Source organism: Lethenteron reissneri, chromosome 46, assembly GCF_015708825.2.
Source record: "Lethenteron reissneri isolate LAM-NWPU_2019-01 chromosome 46, ASM1570882v1, whole genome shotgun sequence".
NCBI lineage: Eukaryota > Metazoa > Chordata > Hyperoartia > Petromyzontiformes > Petromyzontidae > Lethenteron > Lethenteron reissneri.
In genome coordinates this window covers 6335511-6348631 of record NC_083824.1, presented here as the reverse complement: position 1 = coordinate 6348631, position 13121 = coordinate 6335511, and the positions used below count along the sequence as shown (strand labels likewise).

At 43.8% G+C, this 13121-nt stretch overlaps 1 protein-coding gene across 1 annotated transcript in view; it reads right to left on the bottom strand.

Annotated features, from left to right (window-relative positions):
* LOC133354272 (NXPE family member 3-like) overlaps window positions 1-5895 on the bottom strand; it is a 37880-nt gene extending 31985 nt beyond the window's left edge. Inside the window, exon 1 of the mRNA XM_061570988.1 lies at window positions 5590-5895. Within this exon, the coding sequence (XP_061426972.1) occupies window positions 5590-5608 (19 nt within the window). The 5' untranslated portion in view covers window positions 5609-5895. The remainder of the gene's footprint in view (window positions 1-5589) is intronic.
* Between the last annotated feature and the right edge of the window lie 7226 nt (window positions 5896-13121).

The following is a 13121-nucleotide window of genomic DNA, read 5'->3' as shown; positions in this document are numbered from 1 at the left end:
GTTGATATGCAAATTCCTTTGTCAATGCGCCCAGCTTATATATATGCTCCAAGCCCGTGTGCTGTTTCATTCAGACTCTGTCGCCTCGACGGACCTGGTTTTCACCTGAGGACGGCTGCTTGCGTTGTGGCCGAAACGTCGTGAGAATTGTTTTATTATGTTTTATTTTTATTATTTCGGTAAAGTCACGTAGAAGGGAAATAATAAAATGATAAAAATGAAACGTGAGAAAATACAATTCTCACGACGTTTCGGCCACAACACGCAAGCAGCCGTCCTCAGGTGAAGAACAGGTCTGTCGGAAAGACAGCGTCTGACGCTGAAACGTCGTGAGAATTGTATTATGTTTAATTTGTATTATTTTATTATTTCCCTTCTACGTGACTTTACCGAAAGAACCAAGAAGATGAATCCTGCACTCACGAAAGCTTGAAATCGAGATTTTTTTTTTTACCGAATCGAACAAAAAAAAGTATCCTTGTACGCACACAGGCGTTGTCATCATACAACTTTACACGAAGAGATACAATACGAATTTTAAGTTACGATTGGAGAAACATCATCCGAAACACGTTATCGGTAAACACGTGCTGTGCCGATGAAGTTATTAAATCCTTTATATTAAGTTCACTTGCTTGCTTGCGCGCTTATGACCGTGCAAATCTTTCGGTCGTTTTTTAACCCATTTCCCGTGATCCAATCGAGCTGACATTTTGCACACAGACTCGTTGTGCGTGACAATTTATTTACTTTTAGGAAAAACATTTTTATATTTAATTTTAAATACCAATGTGATAAAAAATGAAACTCTTACTCAAGAAAAACAGAAATGAATAATAAAATAAAACCGATGCCACGCATATTTAAGGATTTATAGTGAAAAACTTTGTTTTTACGGGTTAAATTTTTTTTATGTTCATTTTGCTCCAAGTCGTGCACCTGAAGGGTGCAGTGGGCGGTGGAGGCTTGCCGTGTCGTGTTTGTCGCTCTGAGGCAGAGGGGGAAGGTTGGACTGAGCCCCCCCTCCTCCTTCTCACCATCCCTTCCCTCGTAATCTCGTTGTCAACATCAGCATCATCTCTAGCCCCGTCGTCTTCTTACCATGAGGCTGCACCCATCTCAGGCAGACATATTTCAGTACCTTTATCTCTCTCACCTGAAGACGGTCGCTTGTGTTGCGATCGAAACGTCGTGATCTATTAATGTTCTATCTACGTGACTTTACCGAAAGAACCAAAGAGTATGTTAAAGGTATGTCATGTTGTATTATGTTATTGTGTCATGCGTATAGGTAGGACAGGAGCCAGAAGAAAGTGACATTTTTTTATTCATGTTTTATTATGTTGCAATGTACCGTATTTTATTCGGTGTTTTGTGAATAACCAAACAATTTAATTCAGTAAAGTCACGTAGAATGGAAATAATAAAATAATAAAAATGAAACATAATAAAATAATTCTCACGACGTTTCGGCCACAACACAAGCAGCCGTCCTCAGGTGGAAAACAGGTCTGTCTATTTTTATTATTTTATTATTTCCATTCTACACGACTTTACCGAAAGAACCAAGAAAATGAATCCCTGCAGTCACGAAAGCTTTAAATCGACATTTAATTCAGCTTTGACGATTCTGACCACAACTGCGGTTCCTCAATCACGCTATTTCCTCGAGACCCCCCCCCCCCCCGTACTTTTACCACCCAGGAACCTAACTCCCCAGTGTTTGGCGAGGCGTTGATATCCGTAATTTTCCCAATATAAAACTGATTATTTGATGATGATGCATTGGCAGTGGGCACACAAGCACAATTATTGAACAAACTCAACAAGTATGAAAATAAGAATGGCTTTTTCCCCTGTCTGCCAATAAAACAGGTGTCAACATTTGCAATGAATCAAGTCTGCATTAACCACACCGTACTTGTGGTGAACATGAAAACATGCTCTGATTGAAAATAGGTATATTTCAAAGTATCACTGTCCTGGTCATAAAAGCTTTGTGGGGGGAAATAGCCATTTTCTGTACTTTTGAGGCATAACGAATTAGGAAATAACATTTACTACCCATGAACAAACAAATAAATTATTACACAGTGTAATATATTCATTGTCTTTTTAAACCGATTGGCCTAAACTCAACACGTTTTTCAATAATAATGTGACCTTAAAAAATAAACACTCATTCGACACAAAGTGGTACCACAAATGAACCACACTACTTTGCCGATCTCGCCAAGGAGCAGCAACCATCATGCGGACTTCGGTCATCCTCGCAGCAGCTTTTGGCTACCCATCGAATAAAGACGCTAGTCACCGCATCACGCGATTTCAAATGCCCTTCTACGGCCGTCTGGAACGCTCTTCCTTCCGATATTAGGAAGCTACTGGGGCTGTGCACTGTTAAATGTAGATTGAAAGGTCATTTCTTTAGAATCGTTTTATGTTTCGATTTAAAGCTTTCGTGACTGCAGGGATTCATCTTCTTGGTTCTTTCGGTAAAGTCACATAGAAGGGAAATAATAAAAATAAAACATAGACGCTGTCTCCCCGACAAACCTGGTCTTCACCTGAGTACGGCTGCTTGCGTTGTTGGCGAAACGTCGTGAGAATTATTTTATTATGTTTTATTTTTATTATTTTATTATTTCCCTTCTACGTGACTTTACCGAAAGTACCAAGAAGAAGATCGTTTTATGTGTTTAGTTTGTTGTCCTTCCCCCGCACCTCCGATTAGTACGGTTGGCTACGTAGAGTGCGAAAGAAGTTCTACATACATCATCATCAATGGTACTTGCATGGGCAGATAGCCCGTATGTTTCTACTGCACATTTCGTCATTTGTTGCCGCTTTCCTCTGGCTTGTACCGACTTTTTCAGAAGCGACCGAGCCACAAATGACAGCTCAACAAAGCGGCTTATCACGTGGAAATCTATAACAGCCAAACACTCTCAACGCCTGTCGAAGCGAGGGAAGATCTGCAGACATAATCGCGGCTAAAAAAATTCTGAAGCAAAACGGGCGATGCGATTATCGTGGACCTTGCGTTGTCACAATACATCGTCGTAGTGTGGCCGCGTTCCAGTAAGCATTGACGCACGTCGACGTACAAGAAACAGGTTTTCTTCTCCCACAGCCACCACCCCGAGGCAGCTACAACGTCCCAGATGGTACCACCTCTGCTTAATAACAGAGCAGAGTTTTGCAGCAATTTTGCGCGTTCATGCAATTGCCTGAAGACCACCACGGGCTGACAAACCTCTCCCAATTGTATAGCAGCGCATTAAATAATAATCTTCCGCAAGACGGCTCACCACCGTAGAGCATTCTCCCTATTACGAAACACCCTTCCTAACAGCCCTCGTGCTAATGAGTAACGATTTGCCTTGGGCAGTTTTTTTTAAATACACTGATACATTTGCATTTTTTTCATAAAGATGCTGACTATATTTTCCCTTTAAGGTCTAGAATGTTCCAGTATTTCTTGCAAATAAGGGACTCATATATATTTTAAACACCCCCAACTTTGAGCCACATAATTCCTGGTTTTCCCCAGGAATTCCAGTTTCCTCCCATACACAGACACTCCCACTGCTGACCTGTGCAACAATCTCTCCCACAATAACCCCTCAAGCGGTTTAAAGCATTTTCTTTCTGTATTTTTCTTAAGTTTCTTCCCCACTGCTAGTTAACAGCTCCTTGCCCCGTTAAGGCTACAAGGCTAAGCAGGAGCACTTTCTTTTCAATGTTATCCCGGTTGTGCTATCGCACTCCACTCGCACGAGATGTTTAACCCATTTGGATCTCTCGCACGGCATCGCGATCTCACTTCGTGTTAGAGAACGAACCACGGGAAGTGATCACCGCATAGCACAGCAACCCTCCCCCCGAAATCCCCCTTCATGTGACCTCTAGAACACAAAGTAGGGGCCATCCATTTAGTACGTAGGCATGGAGGGGGAAGGCGGGGTTATTCCAAATGCGTACGCTTGCGTATGGGGGGTCTACTGAAAATGTACGTACGCATATGAAACGGGTGGAGCTTCGATAATAATGCAGCCGGCGGTGGACTATCTGTTTGCTTAAACACGTTAATATCATTCAAGGCCCTAGCCATGGAGTCAACATTGGGGGGGGGGGGGGGGGGGCAAATCTTCCAGGGTGTCTAGGGGTCCCAACCCAGAAAAATATCTAAATTTTAAAACGAATTTCCTGCCTAAAATATTTTTTAAAAATTCACCAACACATTGGATGGACTTTTTTTTTTTTACAATGTCTAATAGTGTATTGTATTACATTGCTCTGTTTTTACTTTTGAAAGTTATAATTTGTAATTTCTCACGTTAAAAAAAGTTGTACAACAATGGGACATTTTTGAGGCCGACACGTAACTCAGCTTTTAGCAGAGGAGTCAATGGGAAAACGATGATCGTTGAACGAATTTTCGCCGAACGTATCTCGCTTGTTAAGCGAGACGCAGCTGTGCGGTCCTTGACACACCACACGATACGCAGATACGGAAATAAAACACCCTCTCACGCGCACGCAAAGACAATTCCAGGCAAACCACACTCGAAGAATTACGTACGTTGACTCGCACGCAAACAAACGTTCACATTGCTTAGAACACAACGGAAAGTCGAACACAGGTGTGCACACCGCGACAGCAATTATCTTCGGTATGTACAGCGTGGTCCAGATGTCTTGTGACCCTCATTAATTTCTCTAACGCTTAACATTCATTTTAAAATTAACGTTTATTTAAAACAGAAATGAATACGTGACGGGGATAAAATGTTCGAGGTCAATTAGGGGGGGGGGTCATAAAACATCTAGACCACCTTATACAACAAATAGAAACGTTGTCATCATCAACATCATTATCACCACCAGCAGTCAGGCTCCATCCACTGCTGTACGAATGCCTCCCCAAGCATTTAGACATCTCCCACGGTCTCTCGCGATGCAACGATCCGTCTGTCCACGGTAGTTTACAAAATGACAAACTATTGCGTTTTTTGTTCTGGATAAGTGTGTTAAATCGCAGGACCGCGCGAGAGGCGGATAATTAAGAGCGGATTGTGGATGGGCTTTATCCAGCAGTGGATTGACCACGGGTCCCTGGCTGACTATTGTGTTTGTTTTAAATAAACAAATACCAAAAACGAAATCCCGTAAAATCCACGACGGAGTCAAATCATTAACCACATTTTTAGAGTCGACGAATGCGGACGAGCGGGCGAAAGACAACAAACTAAAGACATCTAAACAAGTGAGTTTTCAATTTAAAAGTGAATCAGCTCCAGTGGCTTCCTAATATTGGGAAGAGCGTTTCAGACGACCGCAGAAGCTCACCAGATGGTCACGGAAGCGCAAAGTGTGTGGAACAAAGTATGCAGTAGGATATATTAAACTTATTTTCAAAGATGAAGAACTTTTTTCGCACGGTACGTAGCCAACCGTGCTAATCGGTTGGGACTGATCGATGGACTTACGTTGGCCCGAAGAACATTGGATGTTAAAAATTCGGACAGTACTTCTCGTATAACAACTTAAACAAGACATGTTGGAGAAATAACGTTTAAAACTTACCGGGGGATTTTAGTTTCATATTCTTCTTTGTCGTCTAAAAAACTCCCAAGCGGCAAAAAACAGCGATTTTAAAAGACCGCAAGATAAACCTAAATCTCACGAAGTATTTTGTGCTAAATTCTCAAGTAAAATAATAATACAAATTGTACTTAAATAAACAATTTGTGTGTTTCTTCCCACAGTTGTCACGACGAGACTCGCAACACGGGACAACGAGGCGATGCTAATAAGAGCAGCAGCATGAATAATACATTTTGATGACGGTCGAACATGAACTCGTGTTGTCTGCACGGTGAATACGTCTGACACTTCCTCCAGTAGCATTACGAGTGAGCCTACCCCCCCCTCACACCCCCACACCTACACCCCACATCCCCCCCCCCACACTCCCCCCCCCACACTCCCCCACCTGCACCCCCCACCTACACCCCCCACCTACACCCTCCACACCAACCCCCCACACAGCCACCCTCCACACAGCCACCCCCCACACACCCACCCCCCACACACCCACCCCCACCTACACCCCTCCCCACCTGCACCCCCCCCCACCTACACCCCCCACCTACACCCTCCACACCAATCCCCCACACACCCACCCCCCACACACCTACCCCCCACCTACACCCCCCCACCTGCACCCCCCACCTACACCCCCCACCTACACCCCCCACCTACACCCTCCACACCAACCCTCCACACACCCACCCCCCACCTACAACCCCCCCACACCATCCTATACACTCCCCCACACACTCCCTCACACACCCCCCCATACCCCCCCACACCCCCCCCCCACACACTTCCCCACACCCACCCCCCCAACCACGCACGCATTTAAACCCAACCCTCCGCTAACAACGCCCAGGGTCTGGGCGCGACTTCATCGCTCCGTTGCCCTCTGTGCCCACCGCGGTATTAATTCAACGGCGTTACGTGTCGCCAGCATACTTGCCAAATGATAACTTTTCTCGCTTCGGACCAATCCTGCTGGAGTCGTGCGCTCCCCCCCCCCGCCAACCCCCCCAGGAGCCCGCGCGTGAAGTCGATGGGGATGTTGTAAATACTTAGACTCTTTAGTTTTTTTCGGTAAAGTCACGTAGGTAAAAAAAAGTAAATAAATTACCTACGTGACTTTACCGAAAAAAACAAAGAGTATGAATCCTTGCAGTCACGAAAACTTCAAATCTAGAATTGTAAATACTTGTTGTGTTACGTTTACATTGATGTATCATCTGCTGGAGAGACGCATGAGCGAAGAAGACCGTGTACATTCTTGTCGGCTTTGGCTAGACAATGGGTTCAAACTTAATTTGGAGCTTTCGTGACTGCAGGAATTATTCTTTGGTTCTTTCGGTAAAGTCACCTATTGGTTTGCTTTTGGTTGGTTTGCTCACCGACAGTGAACAACTACAGCACACGAAAAGTTCACGCAACAATACATTTTATTGGAATGGGACCATCATTTTGACTTAAAGCTCTCCTGACTGCAGGAATTATTATTCTTTGGGTCTTTCGGTAAAGTCACTTAGATAAGTTCAAAGAAAATAACACAAAAATAACAAAAAATGCGACGTTTCGATCACAACACAAGCGATCGTCATCAGCAGGACAAAATAGGGGGAAAGCTGCTGAAGCAGAATGTTTTTAAGGTTTAAAATGGTTGTAGCCCAAGGGTCGTTAACGAAGTGGGTGGGGCTAGTTATGATGTGAGAAATTACTATGTTACCGTAAGATCTGAGAGCGACCTCCATGACGAGGATGTGGAGGTGGCTATTTTAATGTGAGATATTAGCATGTTAATGTGAGAGATTAGCATGTTAATGTGAGAGATTAGCATGTTAATGTGAGAGATTAGCATGTTAATGTGAGAGATTAGCATGTTAATGTGAGAGATTAGCATGTTAATGTGAGAGATTAGCATGTTAATGTGAGAGATTAGCATGTTAATGTGAGAGATTAGCATGTTAATGTGAGAGATTAGCATGTTAATGTGAGAGATCAGCATGTAATGTGAGAGATTAGCATGTTAATGTGGGAGATTAGCATGTTAATGTGAGAGATTAGCATGTTAATGTGAGAGATTAGCATGTGAATGTGAGAGATTAGCATGTTACTGTGAGAGATTAGCATGTTGATGGGAGATCGCAGAGCAGCAACGTCAAACTAGGCGAGCGAGGTGGCTGTGATAGTGTGGGAAGTTAAACCTGTTAATGTAAAATCAGAGAGCCGAAAATAACAACTAACATCGGAAGGTGGTAGGATGGGAACATCACAGCCAGTTATGACTTAAACTGGTTGATAACGTCCATCCAATGATTGCTCAGTTTAAACCCGTCTTCTCGATTGAAGTTGTGTCTGTATATGTGGATGGCTTCATGAACGAATCTTTGTTGATAGCCAGTGGGTTTGCAAAGTACCTTTATCTTAGAGAAATCAATTTTCGTGTGAGCCCACCGCATTAAAACAATGATCAGCCACGGCCGAGGTATTGGTCCTACCGTGTTTCAGATCTGCCTTGTGTTTGCGAACACGGTCCGAGACATGTCATTTCGTTTCCCCAGTGTAACTGCTGCCGCAGCCACAATTTAGTTTGTAGACACAAGGATATTTGCACAGTAGTGCATGCTGACTGTGGTGGTCCCTGCTATGATTATAGCAGTGCATACTGACTGTGGTGGTTCCTGATATGATTATAGCAATGCAAAATGACTGTGGTGGTTCCTGCTATGATAACAGCAGTGCATACTGACTGTGGTGGCACCTGCTATGATTACAGCAGTGCATGCTGACTGTGGTGGTACCTGCTATGATTACAGCAGTACATACTGACTGTGGTAGTACCTGCTTTGATTATAGCAGTGCATACTGACTGTGGTAGTACCTGCTATGATTACAGCAGTACATACTGACTGTGGTGGTTCCTGCTATGATTACAGCAGTGCAAAATGACTGTGGTGGTGTCTGCTATGATAACAGCAGTGCATACTGACTGTGGTGGTACCTGCTATGATTATAGTAGTGCAAAATGACTGTGGTGGTTCCTGCTATGATAACAGCAGTGCATACTGACTGTGGTGGTACCTGCTATGATTATAGCAGTGCAAAATGACTGTGGTGGTTCCTGCTATGATAACAGCAGTGCATACTAACTGTGGTGGCACCTGCTATGATTAAAACAGTGCATACTGACTGGTGGCACCTGCTATGATTACAGCAGTGTATACTGACTGTGGTGGCACCTGCTATGATAACATCAGTGCAAAATGACTGTGGTGGTTCCTGCTATGATTACAGCAATGCATACCGAATGTCGTGTACCTTCTTTCACTACAGCAGTGCATACTGACTGTGGTGGTGTCTGCTATCACTACAGCAGTACATACCGAATGTGGTGGTACCTATGATTACAGCAGTGCATACTGACTGTGGTGGTACCTGCTTACACTACAGCAGTGCATACTGACTGTGGTGGTACCTGCTATGATTACAGCAGTACATAATAACTGTGGTGGTAGATGCGATGACTACAGCAGTGCATACCGACTGTGGTGGTACCTGCTATGATTACAGCAGTGCATACTGGCTGTGGTGGTACCTGCTATGATTACAGCAGTGCATATTGACTGTGGTGGTACCTGCTATGATTACAGCAGTGCATACTGACTGTGGTGGTACCTGCTTTCAATACAGCAGTGCATACTGACTGTGGTGGTACCTGTTATAACTACAGCAGTGCATACTGACTGTGGTGGTACCTGCTTTCAATACAGCAGTGCATACTGACTGGTAAAACCTGCTTCCACTACACCAGTGAATAATGACTGCGGTGGCACCTGCTATGATTACAGCAGTGCATACTGTGGTAGCACCTGCTTTCACTACAACAGTGTAGTGACGTCACCACGGTGCCTGTGCCAGGTTATGTGCACGTTAAGGCCACGTGGTGTTGAACGCCCGTTGACAGGAGGCCACGGGACAGATCCCAGTGCACTACCTGTGCCACCTACTGTTACGCACACTTTATGACACCACACGTGACCTTCCGATCGACGAATTGGTATACAGATGTATACTTTCTGGTTGGATAGTGGCATTAAGATTTTTACAAAACTTGTCCTATTTTTACTGCTACGCTGGGCCAAGTCCAGTGTGCTGCTTACCATTACACCACGGTGGCATCATCCCTTCTCTTGAAAAGTGATCTCGAATTCCTAATTGCTCTCATTAACCAAAGCGACTGGCACCGTCATTTGGCTTTCATTTTGTTGAAAAAAATTCAAATGATAGCAGCGCCAACCAAACATTACAACGTGATATAAATTGCATAAGTCGTGAGAACAAACACAACATCTGCCATTCGCCACTAAGTAGCGGTGACGTTATCACAGTGCTTGTGCCAGGCTAAGTGCACCCTGAGACCACGTGGAGTGTTAAAAGCTTGCTGACAGGAGGTTACGGAACAGACCCAGGTGCCACGTTGTCACTATAATTACTTATTGCCAGATGTAGGTCGCGTTTTAACCGCTCGTTGCTCCACTCTTTGTTGGGAGCATCGCTCATCCACCCTCCGTATTTGCCCGAGAGCGACTGGTTCCAACTGCCAAAGTAGCACACTTCAGAAACCCCCTCCGCGTCCTTCTGTACCACATCAGCCCTTCTCTTCTCGCGCCTGTACCGCGACCCATTTTAGACAGCTCCATCGGGTCAAACAGCAGTTGATTGGGTATGCCACAGCAGGGTAAGCGGGCTACGTGACCCAGCCAACGTAGCCTCTTGTGCCGAATGAACTCATTGATGGGGACGTGTCCAGAACCTTCTGACTTTCTTACACAATCCTACCTGGTATAACGCAGGATGGATCGTAGGCAGGTCAGCCTGAAAGTTTCGCAAACAAAGAGAAGGGAGAGCATAACTGTGGCCGATAATACCTGGAGCTTCGTATGGAGTGATAGGCCAGGTAGCTTCCACACAGCATGAATGAGCTGATAAAATGATATCGCTCGACTTATTGGGAGTGAGAGTTCTGCAACCAAAGCAAACTGCCCAGGCAAATAAACTTCTCCACTATCTGCACAACTGTCCTGTCTCTCTTGGGGAGTCGAGGGGTGGAGTGTTATTACGACAGATAAAACGAACAGATACCGTCACAAACACGTGTGCAACGACACACACGCAGCCAGACACCCACATATAAGTTGGTACGCAATGGTACAACATGATCTCCCGCACCGTAATAAATAGATAAAGCTCCCGCAAAGCGTCTATGAACAGACTGTTAGCGAGTACAATACATGCGTGTCTCGCTTTTACAAGCGTTCCTTCTACGCGAATTCGCCGCAACGAGTAATTTGAATTTAGACCAATTTTTTCGCAAAACGAGCGAAGACCAATCAAACCAATGCAGGGGGCGCTTCGTTGCCCGCAGTTGTTTTGTGTGCGCTCGTAATTGGCCATGTAGGGTGAGGGCCGGGCTCGTGATGTCAATGTACAGACATTTTACTTTTATTAATTTTAATTTTTTACCTACGTGACTTTACCGAAAAAAACCTAAGAATATGAAGAGGCCTCGACTTACGAACACCCGCACATACGAACACCCGCACTTATGAACCAGCTTACAAGAAATATGTATTTTTTGACATTGACTTAAAATACAAACTCGCACTTTCAAACTAGTAAAGTAGACAACATCAGGACTGAAGGAAAGTGTAACTTTATTTTATTATTTAATTACGGTAAAGTATTCTTCTTTTTACAGCGTGACATGCAAATGTAAACTATTTCTTCTTATTCACGAGTTTAACAATGCTTCCCTTTTTGTTGAACCGTAACACATTTCATAACACTGACCGTATGGGAATTGAACACAATACATTGTTGTGTTCCGACTTACGAACAATTTGACTTATAAATGGGTCCCAGTTACTAATTGTTCATAATAAAGATTTTTGGGTTCGATGTTAATATTACGTTTATTTTAAAGTTATAATTTCTCACTTAAAGAAAAGTTGTACAACAATGGGACATTTTTGAGGCCGACACGTAACTCAGCTTTCAGCATAGGAGTTAATGGGAAAACGATGATCGTTGATTGAATTTTCGTCGAACGTTTCTCGCTCGTTAAGCGAGACGCAGCTGTATGGTTCTTGGCACAGCACACGATACGCAGATACAGGAATAAAACACCCTATCACGCGCAAGCAAATACAATGACAGGCAAACCATACTCGAATAATTAGGTACGTGCACTCGCACGCAAACAAACGCTCATAATTACTTTAAACACAATGGAAAGTCGAACACAGGTGTGCACACCGCGACAGCAATTATCCCCGGTATGTACAGCGTGGTCCAGATGTCTTGTGACCCTCATTAATTTCTCGAACGCTTAACATTCATTTTAAAATTAACGTTTATTTAAAACAGAAGTGAATACGTGACGGGGAAAAAAGTGTTCGAGGTCAATTAGGAGGGGGGGGGGGTCATAAAACATCTAGACCACCTTATACAACAATATAATCGTTGTCATCATCAACATCATTATCACCACCAGCAGTCAGGCTCCATCCACTGCTGTACGAACGCCTCCCCAAGCATTTAGACATCTCCCACGGTCTCTCGCGATGCAACGATCCGTCTGTCCACGGTAGTTTACAAAATGACAAACTATTGCATTTTTTGTTCTGCTTGTTGTTAAACACACGATTTTAAACAAAGAGCTCGTGGTGCCAAAGTTTAAGAAGAAGAACGCATATTATCAGAGTACGTTTCTTGTTTGCATCCTGACCGCAAGTATTGTGCAGATATGATTCCTTGTAAAAGGTTTCCGTTTGGTGTTATAACATCTTAACACCTCATCATCATTGGACCTCCTTTGCCAGTACCAAAATATAATAATAGGGGTTTTCCCCGTTTTTCTGGCAACAAAACTGAACCCTTTTTACGAGGATTCATGCCTGCATTAACCACAATACCTGCAGTCAGAATGCAAACAAAAAACAACACTGATAATTTATGCATTGTCCTTGAAACTGATTTGTCCACACCAGAGACAGCTTTCCTTAGAGCCTAGTCTCATACGGTGTTCGACCAGATGACGCCCAAAGGCGCACCAGATGACGCTTAAAAGCGCACGTGTTTGACCAGATGACGCGAAAAGGCGCACATGCGCCTTTTGGCGTCATCTGGTCGAACACCATATGAGACTAGGCTCTAAGGAGAGCTGTCTCTGGTGTGGACCAATCAGTTTCAAGGACAATGCATAAATTATCAGTGTTATTTTTTCTTTTCATTCTGACTGCAAGTATTGTGGTTAATGTAAACATGATTCCTTGCAAAAAGGTTTCAGTTTTGTCGCCAGAAAAAAGGGGAAAACCCCTATTATTTCACAAAACCTGTTTGTAAAGCACTCGTCGAATAAGGCTTTCATACAAAAAATTAATTACTTTAAACGAGGCAAGTGATTGATTAAATGATGCCGATTTTGAAACAGGCATGCATTACCTCTGCATCTAAATGTGTACAAAATT